Raw genomic sequence first — 12,414 nt, forward strand, 5'->3', positions numbered from 1 at the left:
GCACGGGTTATGGCTCCTGGCTTCCCGCCCTGCCCACAACTCTTCTAAGGAAACATCCAGTGGGCCTCATGCTTGAGACTGGCAGCTGCTCACCTGCCCATACAGTGAAACACCCTGCACATGGGTGTGGCTCCAGGGCCAGCCTCCACTACTCTAGATGGGCAGGCAGCCCCCAGGACAGGATCCGCTCCTCTTTTAGGGAGCAGGACCTACAGTCTCACATCTGCAGGGCTCTAGGGAGCAGGACCTACAGTCTCACATCTGCAGGGCTCTAGGGAGCAGCCCCCAGGACAGGATCCGCTCCTCTTTTAGGGAGCAGGACCTACAGTCTCACATCTGCAGGGCTCTAGGGAGCAGGACCTACAGTCTCACATCTGCAGGGCTCTAGGGAGCAGGACCTACAGTCTCACATCCGCAGGGCTCTAGGGAGCAGGACCTACAGTCTCACATCTGCAGGACTCTAGGGAGCAGGACCTACAGTCTCACATCTGCATCTGCAGGGCTCTAGGGAGCAGGACCTACAGTCTCACATCTGCAGGGCTCTAGGGAGCAGGACCTACAGTCTCACATCTGCAGGGCTCTAGGGAGCAGGACCTACAGTCTCACATCTGCAGGGCTCTGTACCTGATCTCAGCATCCGGCCCAAAGAAGCGGTGGTTTGAGACTGTGGCATCAGGTCGCACACTGCAATACTCCAGCAATGGCATAAGAACTGCAAGGAAAGCAAAGGTTCCATGGATTGTGCAGTCCTTGTCCCAGCCTCACAGCAAAAGACAAGAGACACTGGAAGGTAGCTGTCACATATACCACAGGGTGCTGTGAAGGTCAAGGAAGCTGGGCAACCAAGGAGTCATTTCTGACTACCATCAGAAAATTGGTACGTAGGCTGGGTCTCTCACACTAGCCGCCAACATAGCTCTAAACTCTAGGGAAGTGGATGCACGCCATCTCACCTGTATCCAAGGAGTACTTCTTGTCTATCACCTTCAAGCATAGAAGGCTGCATGTTTTAATCATATGAAGGCTAGACTTGAAGGCAGACTAGAGACTGGGGTTGACTGTAATGTACCCTGTAAGAGCTAACTCTGCAGGGACCAGCATCCGACAGATGACCAACTGAGCGAACCTGGCTCTCTTTGCCTGTAGTGCTGTTCACCTAAGTGCTAACGTCTCCGAGCTGCTCTCATGCTGGCAGTCTACCAGAACACGACCCAGCCGTCCCAGTGACTTCCTGGGGACATGCTCGTGCTGCAGCGGACTGTGAGGAAGACGTGCTTACTCCGCAGCACAGAGCACAGGCTACCAGTCGATGCCCAGTTAGCTGGTGCCCAACAGAAAAAGCCCTGCAAGCGACCTCAGGCCAGATGGCAGAGGCAGCTTCTAAGTGACAGAACTGGCCCTCACTGGGTCAGCAAATAGGATTTCTGCCTGGGGCTGCCAGGTCTGGTTGGTAGGCAAGAGTTCTGGCAAAGACTCGGGGAACTCAGAATCTACAATGTGGCATTAATTCTGGAACTTTCTTTTTTTTTTTTTTTTTTTTAAAGATTTATTTATTATATGTAAGTACACTGTAGCTATCTTCAGACACTCCAGAAGAGGGAGTCAGGTCTCATTACGGATGGTTGTGAGCCACCATGTGGTTGCTGGGATTTGAACTCTGGACCTTTGGAAGAGCAGTCGGGTGCTCTTACCCACTGAGCCATCTCACCAGCCCCTAATTCTGGAACTTTCTAACAGAGTCTTTAAAGAGAATGCAATCTCTGAATCCAGCATGGAGAGGGCTGTGATCTAGACTCAATCCCCAGGAAGACAAGTTCCATCCCCACAAGAGGTGGCAGCACTCACCTCCAGGGAACATGGTGAGTGCCTGCTGTATCAGGAGGGAAGCCTGTTGCCTGGCAGAGCTGAGCTCATGCTCAGGTAAGTCTGTTTGCTGACTCAGAAGGAAATAGGCCAGTGGAACTGAGAAGGCAAAATTTGGGAGCTGGGACAGGTTTCGATGAGCCTGTAAGAGACGAAGAAACGACATCTGAGCCTCAAGCTTGTGAGGACAAAGCACATACTTTACAGATGTGCAGTGTACGCTAGGATGCCACAGCTGCTTCCTCTTGGGCCTCTGACCTTAAGATAAGAAAACCCATATTCTTTTTCTTTTTTTTCTTTTTTTCAAGACAGGGTTTCTGTGTGGCCCTGGCTGTCCTGGAATTCACTTTGTAGACCAGGCTGGCCTCAAAACTCAGAAATCAGCCTGTCTCTACTTCCCAAGTGCTGGGATTAAAGGCGTGTGCCACTACCACCAGGCCTGAAAAACCCATTTTCTACATGCAGAACAGACAAAGGGACACAGAAGGGCAGGGATCAGCCCAGTGAGATGACTGATGCTACAGCAGCAGGTGGGCTCAGAGCCTCTAAGGTCAGGCACCTCAGTCCTGGAAGCAGGGAAGCTAGCCCAAAGCTCACAAAGCCAATTCAGCAGAGAAGGATCTGACTCCACCTAACACAAGCCTTTCCCAGTGCCCTCCTTTCTTCCTGTGTTTTGAGAGAGAAGTGACCTGTATATATCATCTCTATTGTGCGTGCATGCATGGTGCACACATGTGTACATGAGTGCAGAGACTGAAGGTCAATACTGGTGTCTTTCTGCAATTATATTTCATTATTCTGACCTTTAAATTCTATTTATGTATTTGGTATGTGTATGCACCCATGCACAGCATGGCACATGTGTGTGCACCCATGCACAGCATGGCACGTGGGCAGAGGCCAGAGGGTAAATGGCAGAAGTCAGTTCCTTCCTTCCATATGTGGGTCAAACCAGGGCATCGAGCTTAGTGCTTCTGCCCATCCAGCCCTCTCTGTGCCCATCCAGCTCCTTCCCTTCATGTTCTGAGACAAGGCCTCTCAGCACACCTGCAGCTCATCCACTTGTCTGCACTGCTAGCCATGCCCCTGCCCCGTGCCTGCAGTAACTCGGTGACATCCCACAGTACTGTGCCCTGCCTTTTATGTGGGTTCTGGATACCCACACTCACACCCTCACTTTGTACAGTGAGCACCTGAGTGACTGAGACACTGTCCTCGTCCTTCTGTCCCGGGAACCTTTATCATCAGAGTCGTACAGCTACAGAAGCCATGACTGCTCCCCTGCAGCCCCACACGACGTCTCCTAGAGACAGATGTCCTAGAATTGTCCTCTTTGTGAGCGCCAGGGGTAAACTAGATCCCAAGAAGCAAATCTCCTCCTGGCCAACGATACTAAGCAGGGTGTAACCTAAGATGTTTCATCTCTTTCTAGTCAATGTAAAATATGTACTGTTGTACTGGCTATTTTTGTGTCAACTTGACACAGCTGGAGTTATCACAGAGAAAGGAGCTTCAGTTGAGGAAATGCCTCCATGAGATCCAACTGTAAGGCATTTTCTCAATTAGTGATCAAGGGGGAAAGGCCCCTTGTGGGTGGGACCATCCCTGGGCTGGTAGTCTTGGTTCTATAAGAGAGCAGGCTGAGCAAGCCAGAGGAGGCAAGCCAGTAAAGAACATCCCTCCATGGCCTCTGTATCAGCTCCTGCTCCCTGACCTGTCTGAGTTCCAGTCCTGACTTCCTTTGGTGATGAACAGCAGCATGGAAGTGTAAGCCGAATAAACCCTTTCCTCCCCAACTTGCTTCTTGGTCATGATGTTTGTGCAGGAATAGAAACCCTGACTAAGACAAATTGGTACCAGCAGAGTGGGGTATTTCTGTGACAACCTGACCATGTTTTGGGGAGGACTGTGGAAGGACTTTGGAACTTTGGGCTTGAAGATCCATTCGTTGTTAAGAGCTCTGTCAGATGTTGTGTAGGAGCTTGGAAGATAATGTTGAGAACAGTGCAGAAGATGGAGGTCTGGTTTGTGAAATTTCAGAGGGAAAATTAAAGACTCTTTTCAGGGCCATTGCTGTTTTGATTATGAATATTTTGTAGTTCTGGTTAGCTGGGGCTGAAGAATCAGCTGTGATTAACAAGATACCAGAACTACCAAAGCAAAAACTTTGCATTACTGGGACTATTGATGCTGGTTAGCTGGAGCTAAGAAATTAGCGGTGATTAAGAAGAGACCAGCATCGTTGAGGTGACATCTTCTGGGAAGTGTTTTCTGAAAGCACAAAGAGGCTGTGTTCCAGAGATAGGCAAGGTTGTACTCCTTCTGCAGTGGAACTTGGTAATGTGTAAGGGTCACCCAGGTGGTACTGGTTTTGAAGGCATGAAGGGGTCACACAGCACCTCAGGCTCGGCACTGTGAGAGGCCATGGAAGGCCATTGGTGAAGGTGCAGCCTCAGTTGCAATTGATGGCCCAGGACTGAAGGGGTCACGCAGTGTTTTGGAGATGCCAGTACCATGAGATGACCACCAAGAGCAGCAGCAGCAGTGGAGTACAGGCATCTGGAGCCCAGAGGACGACGTGTGTGCTACAAAGGGCATGGCTGGAGAAGTGACCCAAGCCCTTGGAGGAGCCCAGAAGATCGTGAGTTGGATCCCAGACGTTGGACGGTTGGAGATTGATTTTTTGCTTTGATTGTGACTGTGCCCTGATATTTTCCCTCTTGAAGGAAGAAACTGTTTTAGTGGAGCCCACAGTTAAGAGACTTTTAATTGTAAAAAGACTTTGGATTTTAAAAGAGATGGATATTTTAAAGAGATTGAAATTTTAAGAATATGTAAAGACTGTGGGACTTTTAAAGTTATTTAGATCTTGGGGATGAATAAGAATGTAAGGGTTGAGGCTTACTAGTGATGTGTTTGTGTGTCAAGTTGACAAGGGGTCAATTGTACTGGCTATTTTTGTGTCAACTTGACACAGCTGGAGTTATCACAGAGAAAGGAGCTTCAGTTGAGGAAATGCCTCCATGAGATCCAACTGTAAGGCATTTTCTCAATTAGTGATCAAGGGGGAAAGGCCCCTTGTGGGTGGGACCATCTCTGGGCTGGTAGTCTTGGTTCTATAAGAGAGCAGGCTGAGCAAGCCAGGGGAGGCAAGCCAGTAAAGAACATCCCTCCATGGCCTCTGTATCAGCTCCTGCTCCCTGAACTGTCTGAGTTCCAGTCCTGACTTCCTTTGGTGATGAACAGCAGTATGGAAGTGTAAGCCGAATAAACCCTTTCCTCCCCAACTTGCTTCTTGGTCATGATGTTTGTGCAGGAATAGAAACCCTGACTAAGACAACTGTGAAAACTCCCTTACTGGCCCCTGCTGGAAGCAAGCAGCACAGAACCCATGCATCCCTTCTTTCCAAGAACCAAACGTGGCCTGGATGGGATCCTGTCTTCCTTTAAACTGTCTGGTAGCTGCATTATGGAGAATGGCCAGGCTGATCTTAAAGCATGGTAGCTAACCCAATAGACTCAAACTGTCACTGCAACACGTCCACAGTCACGGGCTGGGAAGTCTATGTTATTTCCTGGCACCGTCTGGCACCCAGTGTGTGCTGAGAGCATTCACAGCAGCTGGGCCAGGTGGCAGTGCGGTCCAGCTCACCCTCCAGTTTATTTCCAGGCAAATCTGGCAAGGCACAAGGGACTGGTTATGGTTGTATGTCTGTCTGTCCAGGACTTCTGTAGAATGTGAGTCTGTACACAGAGGTTGCCCATGACTGCTTCCTGTGTGACCACAGGGAATCCTGGGTGTCCCCAACCTTTCATCACCACTAGCACCACTGTTTCGCACACGTTTTCAGTTCAGGTCTGTGGACAGCGGTTCCCACAGGGCTGCTGGAACGCCCTCTAGGAAGACTGGATCTTCAGCAAAAGTAATAACAAGGGAGCCAAAAAAGCAGGAGGCCCCGATCTACCCGGTCTACCCGGTCTACCCGATCTGCCTGATCGACCTGCACTCTGAGTCAGGCTCCCAGCATCTTGTTCTAAGGCTGTCTCCCAAACATACACAGTGTGGACCAGAAAGGTAAAGGAGCCACAGCTGCCGCTTCAAGGCCCGAGTGTCCACGGCTTACACGTACCTCCCATTCCTGGAAGAGGCGGATCAGGTATTCATAGTTCCGGGCCCGTAAGGCCAGGTGGTCAATAAGCAGCAACATGCACAGGGGGTCCTCATCTGGCTCAAGGCTTCCGGAGGCAGCAGGGAGTGGAGAACAAGGGAGACAGAGGAAATGCTGTCACGGCTGGAGTCCCCACGGGTCTGTGGTGAGCACAGGCGGCCACACAGTCCAAGTGAATACTTACCTCAGGATGAGCTTGCAGTACTCCAGCGCAGTACGTGGGCATCCACGTTTCTCCAAGAAACTCATCTGCTTGTAGAGGGTCAGGTAGAAGCTCCTGGGTCAGAGACAGTTCCCGTGCGTTAGAGTGACAGGAAAGCAACCCAGCAATGTGTCCCGTCCCCACCCCCAACTTCCTAAGTGGCCAGGAAATATGTCCTCTTTGTTTAGTTATAAACTCACTTACACATGAATGAAGTTTTTCTGGTGTTAGATGGGTTTTGACTATGCTGCCAAGTCTGACCTTGAACTCCTTGGCTCAAGAGAGCTACTTCTGAACGCTGAACGCCAAGTCTCTACATAGGTGCCACACGCTTGGCTCTAACCAGGTGTATGTGAAACTCCTGACTTTTTTTTTTCTTTTTTCTTTCCTGGTTTCTTAAGAGGCGATCTTACATAGCCCAGGCTGGCACCAAACTTCCTATGTCACCAAGGCTGACCTCTCAGGGCTGAGACTGTGCCAGTGCCATTGTGCTTGCAAATAAATCTGTCTTCTTGCTAGTTGTTTACTGATTGCCATTTAAAAGGCAGGCAATTAAACCTGTATAATTATAATCTTAACTCATGCTCAAACTTTAACAGTTGTCATAGCACTACACGTGGATGCATAAAGCTGGGTGGCTTTAGTTATCTTGGTGACTTAACTCAGAACCCGTTTCAAAGAACTAAGAGTTTAACTAAAAGAGTCACAAGCAGTAAGTACTCAGGAGCCCAGAGAGGGAGATCCAAACCCAACACTCAGTGCAGCAGTGGACAGTGGCTGAGACTGAGGTGGGGGATGGCCTGCTGTGGCAGCCCAGGGATACACAGAGAAGCAGAGGAAGGAAGGAAAGGCACACATGAGCTAAAACCAGAGGGTGGTCGGGCTCAGAGAAGGCCAGAAGGGAGTGCTCCCTGTGTGATCTCTGAAGTCAAGCTAAACCTGAGCTCATCTCAGATTTCAGAACCAGGAGACACAGCCACAAAGTGCGCTGCAGAACTTCAACCTCCCTGGGATGGGGGTTTCCCTCCAAAGCCATGAGAAGCATGACTCCAGGTCTCACTGCTCCGTGGCTTGTTATGCTCACTTGTAACTTGAACAGGTTTAATTTGGGGCCAGTCTGATGGCTGGTTCTTTGAGCCAGCCCTCTGCAGTTCAGCTGGAAACACATCAAAGCTTAAAAGGCACCCTGGACCTTCAGGGCCCTGCTCCACCCCCAGGGACAGGACAATCTTGTATCAAAACAGTCACTCATGTGACTTGAGGGTACCCGTCACTCACTCTAGGGTGGACCAGACTCACCTGTTCTCAGGTCTTCGATAATCCAGCCTGCAAGTCCCACTGGTGAGACTGAACAAGGGGTGGAATGCACACTCCATGCTGTACAGGGCTCTCTCTGTGGGCCACAAACACCAGACACAATGATTATAAAAATTCACAACAAGGAAAGTTCTGGAAGGAAGGAAGGTCATGTAACTGGGACCCTGATGAGGGACGGCACACAGACTTCCCAGGCATTCCTGAATGACTCTAGCTTAGCACAACATACATCTGTAAGCTGCAGAGGGAGAGCTTCCTATACCAGGAGATACAACTGGTGTTGTGATCTGCTAACACCACATACCCACTTGTTCACCAACATGCATCGTCACAAAACCTGCACAGGCGCATTCCCAACTGCCGGAGAAACAACCTAAACGTCCATCAGCTGATGACAGATGCATAAGATTTGGTCTACACACAGACAGAGTTATATAGCAACAAACAGGTAGAAGTGTGATACATGCTCCAGCCCGGACCACAAAGGTGGCAAATGAAGGATGCCAAGCTAGGGCTGCTCGCCGCATGGACTCCACCCTTCACGCACAACCGCAGAGCACGGTAGGGCCTGCTTTGAAACTAATTGACACAGACGGTGGTGATGGCTGAATGGCTGCATATACTAACTACAATGAGCGGTACATTTTACACGAGCGAATCCTACGGCATATGGACTCTTTCTCTATGAAACATCCTTAGTCACTTCATGGAACATCGCACGTGAGTCGGAGCTGCTCGGCAGCAGGTGCAGGGGGCTGGCTCACCTATAAGGTCTCGAGCCATCTCTTGATCCTCCTGAAAGCGGCAGGCATCACTGAGCTGCAGCAGGGAGTCCACATGATAGGGGCTTGTCTGAAGCAGAACCTGTTGGAATGGAAGACAGCCCTAGAGAGGCTGCAGGTGGCACGCAGCCATAGAGAAACCCCGTGAGACATGCTCCCCAAAAGGCATAAGGCCATGCCTCATGCTGGGACAAACAATCACAATGGAAGTCATATTTTGTTTTTTGTTTTTAATTGTTGTATGTATGTATGTATGTATTTTTGAGATATGGGCTTCACTATGTATCCCTGGCTAGCCTGGAATTCACTATGTAGGCCATGCTGCCCTCTAACTCAGTGATCCACATGCCCCTGCCTCTCAAGGGCTGGGATTAAAGGCATGCACCACCATGCCTAACTCATAGTTCAGTTTTAACTCAAGAGTATGTGGTGGTGTGGCTCAGGCGAACCACTGATCTAGTTCAAGGTGAGAACTCAGAAACGGTCCTAGTTAGCTCTCTATGCCCCAATCAAAAAGCAATGGAAACCAGAATTTCTCTTCTCTCCAAAGAAATATGACAGCATTTAGAGGTCAGGTACACAAAGGCATAGAGGATGACCTTCTCGCTGTCCCCAGTGATTGCAAACTCAAGTGTGGCCCAAGCTTGGAGCAGACAGAACACAGGCTGCTGCATCACAGAAGGGACAGGCTGCCTGGGAGAAGGGGATCAAGCAGTCCCCGTGCAGCATCACCGAAGCTACAGGTAAATACAGCGGGAAAAGATCCCACAATGCCCTGCACACAGTTCCCAGAAGGGACCTGAGAGCAGAGTGTGGCTTTCCTCTGAGGACAGGCTATATATACCATTAGTCCCAAGCACACTTCCTCTGAACACATGAGCTGACTGCTCTGCACACAGGCGTCTGTCTTCCACACTAGGGGGAAGCAGTCGTCCCTCAGACATAACTCCCCACATCCCAGAGGAACCCAGCCCAGGCGCAGCACAGCGCTTGGACACCCCGCCCTTGCCCCCCACCATCTGTCAGGAGACGCAGGGTCACACACCACAATGTTATTTGGCTCCATGGACTCCACAGCCACCAGGAACTTGTGCTGTGCTTGTTGGTATTCTTCATTATGGTCAAATGCAAAGAAAGAGAGGCCTTTCTTGGACTCCAGCAGCCGCATTGAGAGACCTGCAAGGAACGTTGCTCAGAGAGGGCGGGCCGTGGCACCTCGCTCTAGGCACTTACAACCCTCCTGATGCTCTTGGCACAAGTATGTCACACGAACACAACTCAACTTAAGCCTCTGGGGCAGGTTGGCCAGTTCTGGGGCTACACTCCTGACAGGCATAAGCTAACATCTGCCCAGAGCTCTTGCAGAGAGCTTAGGCTTGCTCTAGCTGTGTGAGCTGCACCAAGCCCTAGAGTCTTGTCTGTTTTGCTTCTTAGATCCACCCCCAGTATACACAGAGGGAAATGTGCAGGTGGCTATGGCTGGCTAGGAGCCAAGCACCCTAAGTGGCTGCCCCAGTGAGCACTGCCCCAGTGAGCACTGCCCCGGTGAGCACGGCTCCGGTGAGCACGGCCCCAGTGAGCACTGCCCCGTGAGCACTGCCCTGGTGAGCACTGCCCCGTGAGCACTGCCCCGTGAGCAGGGCCCCGGTGAGCACTGCCCCGTGAGCAGGGCCCCAGTGAGCACTGCCCCGGTGAGCACGGCCCCGGTGAGCACGGCCCCGGTGAGCACGGCCCCGGTGAGCACTGCCCCGGTGAGCACGGCCCCGGTGAGCACGGCCCCGGTGAGCACGGCCCCGGTGAGCACTGCCCCGTGAGCAGGGCCCCGGTGAGCACTGCCCCGGTGAGCACGGCCCCGGTGAGCACGGCCCCGTGAGCACTGCCCCGGTGAGCACGGCCCCGGTGAGCACTGCCCCGGTGAGCACTGCCCCGGTGAGCACTGCCCCGGTGAGCACGGCCCCGGTGAGCACTGCCCCGGTGAGCACTGCCCCAGTGAGCACGGCCCCGGTGAGCACTGCCCCGTGAGCAGGGCCCCGGTGAGCACGGCCCCGGTGAGCACGGCCCCGGTGAGCACTGCCCCGGTGAGCACGGCCCCGGTGAGCACTGCCCCGTGAGCAGGGCCCCGGTGAGCACTGCCCCGTGAGCAGGGCCCCAGTGAGCACTGCCCCGGTGAGCACGGCCCCAGTGAGCACGGCCCCGGTGAGCACTGCCCCGTGAGCAGGGCCCCAGTGAGCACGGCCCCGGTGAGCACGGCCCCGGGTCCAGCAGGTGGTTCTGACTTATGACCAGGGACTCTTGGTCGCTGTTCCTTAGAGACAAGGCTGGGTGTACAGGGACTTTTTCCCTGGTAACTTTCCATCAAACAGGCCAGTACTCTTAAGTTCCCGCCCTAACGTGGTTCTACCTAAGGCTGGAGTCTGGCATGAACCCATGGTCAATAGCCCTGCCCGCAAAGGTCACAGGTGCTCTTGCTGGCACGACAAGAAGCCTGGCATCAACAGAAGATACTGTCAGGCACCAGTGCACAGGCCCAGGGCTCCTACACAGGGGTTCACAGGCACAGAAGAGGCAGGACTGTTGGGGAGGGGCGGGCCAACTTTACCACTATCACCAGGATAGCCACACACCAATATGCACTTCCCTGTCTCTGCCCTGTGAGGGGCTCTTTTGTCTGTCAATCAAGATACCGGACCCTTTTCCATGCCATAGAGCCAATTACCTAGCAAGGCTATTTAGTGCATGCTCTCTTGCCTCTGTCCATACCGCTGCCCTCTTTCTTTAAATTACACACACTTGGTAGCTGGCTGTGAAATATAAAACCATAACAAGTTAAAATAAACTGACTGCCCAGGAGAACTGAGAGCATGAGTTCTGGACCCAAGCCACTGCCTAATCCAGCAGGGACTTACCTGGTTTGCTGTACCGGGGCCAGGTGCTCTTAGGGGTCGTCAGCCATGTACACTTGGGATACACACGCTGCCTCTGTCGAGGCCTGGGTTAAACAGAAAACAGTACAGTTTTAGTTTCCTTGGTGGTTAGGGACCATGCTGGTCTACCTAATGCCCACGGGAACTGTGAAAGTCAAACTGCAGGCAGGGAAGATACAAGGAAGAGAAATGAATCGGGTGCCTAGTGTGCGGACGGAACACAGCACTGACAGCAGAGCTGTAGTCACCACCACATAACCAGAGAAACAAGGAAAATCCAGGCTGGAGGTTCTCGGTTCATCCTCAGCAGAACCAAAGTCAAAGAGAAATAAGTCCAGCAGTCCAATAAACGGGCGGAGGGAGGGGCCCAGGCCTGAGGGCTCTGCTTTAGTCCCGGTCCTCAGGAGGCAGATGCAGGGGGATCTCTGAGTCTCAGACTGACCTGGTTTGCATAAAGCGCTCTACACAGCCGAGGCTATACGGTAAGACCACGCCTTGAATGAAATGGTGGGACCATCAATAAGGAAACCAGAAAAATGAAAGCCTGACTTAGGATGACAGGCCATGCTGCTGCTCTGCTGACAGGAGGGAGCTGTGGCGTGCTCCCCAGGGCATCAGATGACCTTGGTTCCGGCTTAGTGCTGAGGACCTGAGGACAAGGGGAATGCGTGACTAACAAACTGACACAGCAAAGGGGGAATTGGAAGCCGTGGTAATGGAGAAGAATACTGGGGGCACCGGCACAGCTCGGGAAGAGTGTTAGCCCAACAGAAGAACACCTAAGGTTTGCAGGAAGAGGAAGGCTCCTCAGACAGATCTTGTATGGATCACAGGAGCCAAACCTCCCACGTATGGTCAGACCGTGACCAGTGATGAAGCGGGGAGGAGCTTCCCTTCTTCCACGTGACCTGAATGAGTGACCTGTGAACACGTGGTATTCTCTATGCTTCCTTATCATCTGAGCTATGGCAAAAATGAATGAGTAACAAGTTGTACTTCCAGGAACAAGATAGGAAAGCTTCAAAACGAAATAAAAAAGCTGCAGAGAAAAAAGAAGTGTGTTAGAGAAACTGTCAGATCTGACGGGGAACAAGGAGGCAGGCAGCTAACTCACAGGCGGGGTCACTGGCGGGACGTGGCAGTGAACCTTTCACCCA

At 52.0% G+C, this 12,414-nt stretch overlaps 1 protein-coding gene across 6 annotated transcripts in view; it reads right to left on the bottom strand.

Annotated features, from left to right (window-relative positions):
* Tcf25 (TCF25 ribosome quality control complex subunit) overlaps nucleotides 1–12,414 on the bottom strand; it is a 33,457-nt gene that overhangs the window by 6,907 nt on the left and 14,136 nt on the right. For all 6 annotated transcript variants that reach the window (XM_021171046.3, XM_021171045.3, XM_085843524.1 and 3 more), the window contains exons 6-13: nucleotides 11,240–11,322; nucleotides 9,379–9,509; nucleotides 8,316–8,415; nucleotides 7,534–7,627; nucleotides 6,217–6,309; nucleotides 5,994–6,099; nucleotides 1,846–2,005; nucleotides 625–712 (exon numbers count right to left, since the gene is read on the bottom strand). In XM_021171046.3, the coding sequence (XP_021026705.1) occupies nucleotides 625–712; nucleotides 1,846–2,005; nucleotides 5,994–6,099; nucleotides 6,217–6,309; nucleotides 7,534–7,627; nucleotides 8,316–8,415; nucleotides 9,379–9,509; nucleotides 11,240–11,322 (855 nt within the window). The remainder of the gene's footprint in view (nucleotides 1–624; nucleotides 713–1,845; nucleotides 2,006–5,993; nucleotides 6,100–6,216; nucleotides 6,310–7,533; nucleotides 7,628–8,315; nucleotides 8,416–9,378; nucleotides 9,510–11,239; nucleotides 11,323–12,414) is intronic.

This window comes from Mus caroli, unplaced genomic scaffold, assembly GCF_978045245.1.
Source record: "Mus caroli unplaced genomic scaffold, Mus_caroli_1 scaffold_10, whole genome shotgun sequence".
NCBI classification, from domain to species: domain Eukaryota; kingdom Metazoa; phylum Chordata; class Mammalia; order Rodentia; family Muridae; genus Mus; species Mus caroli.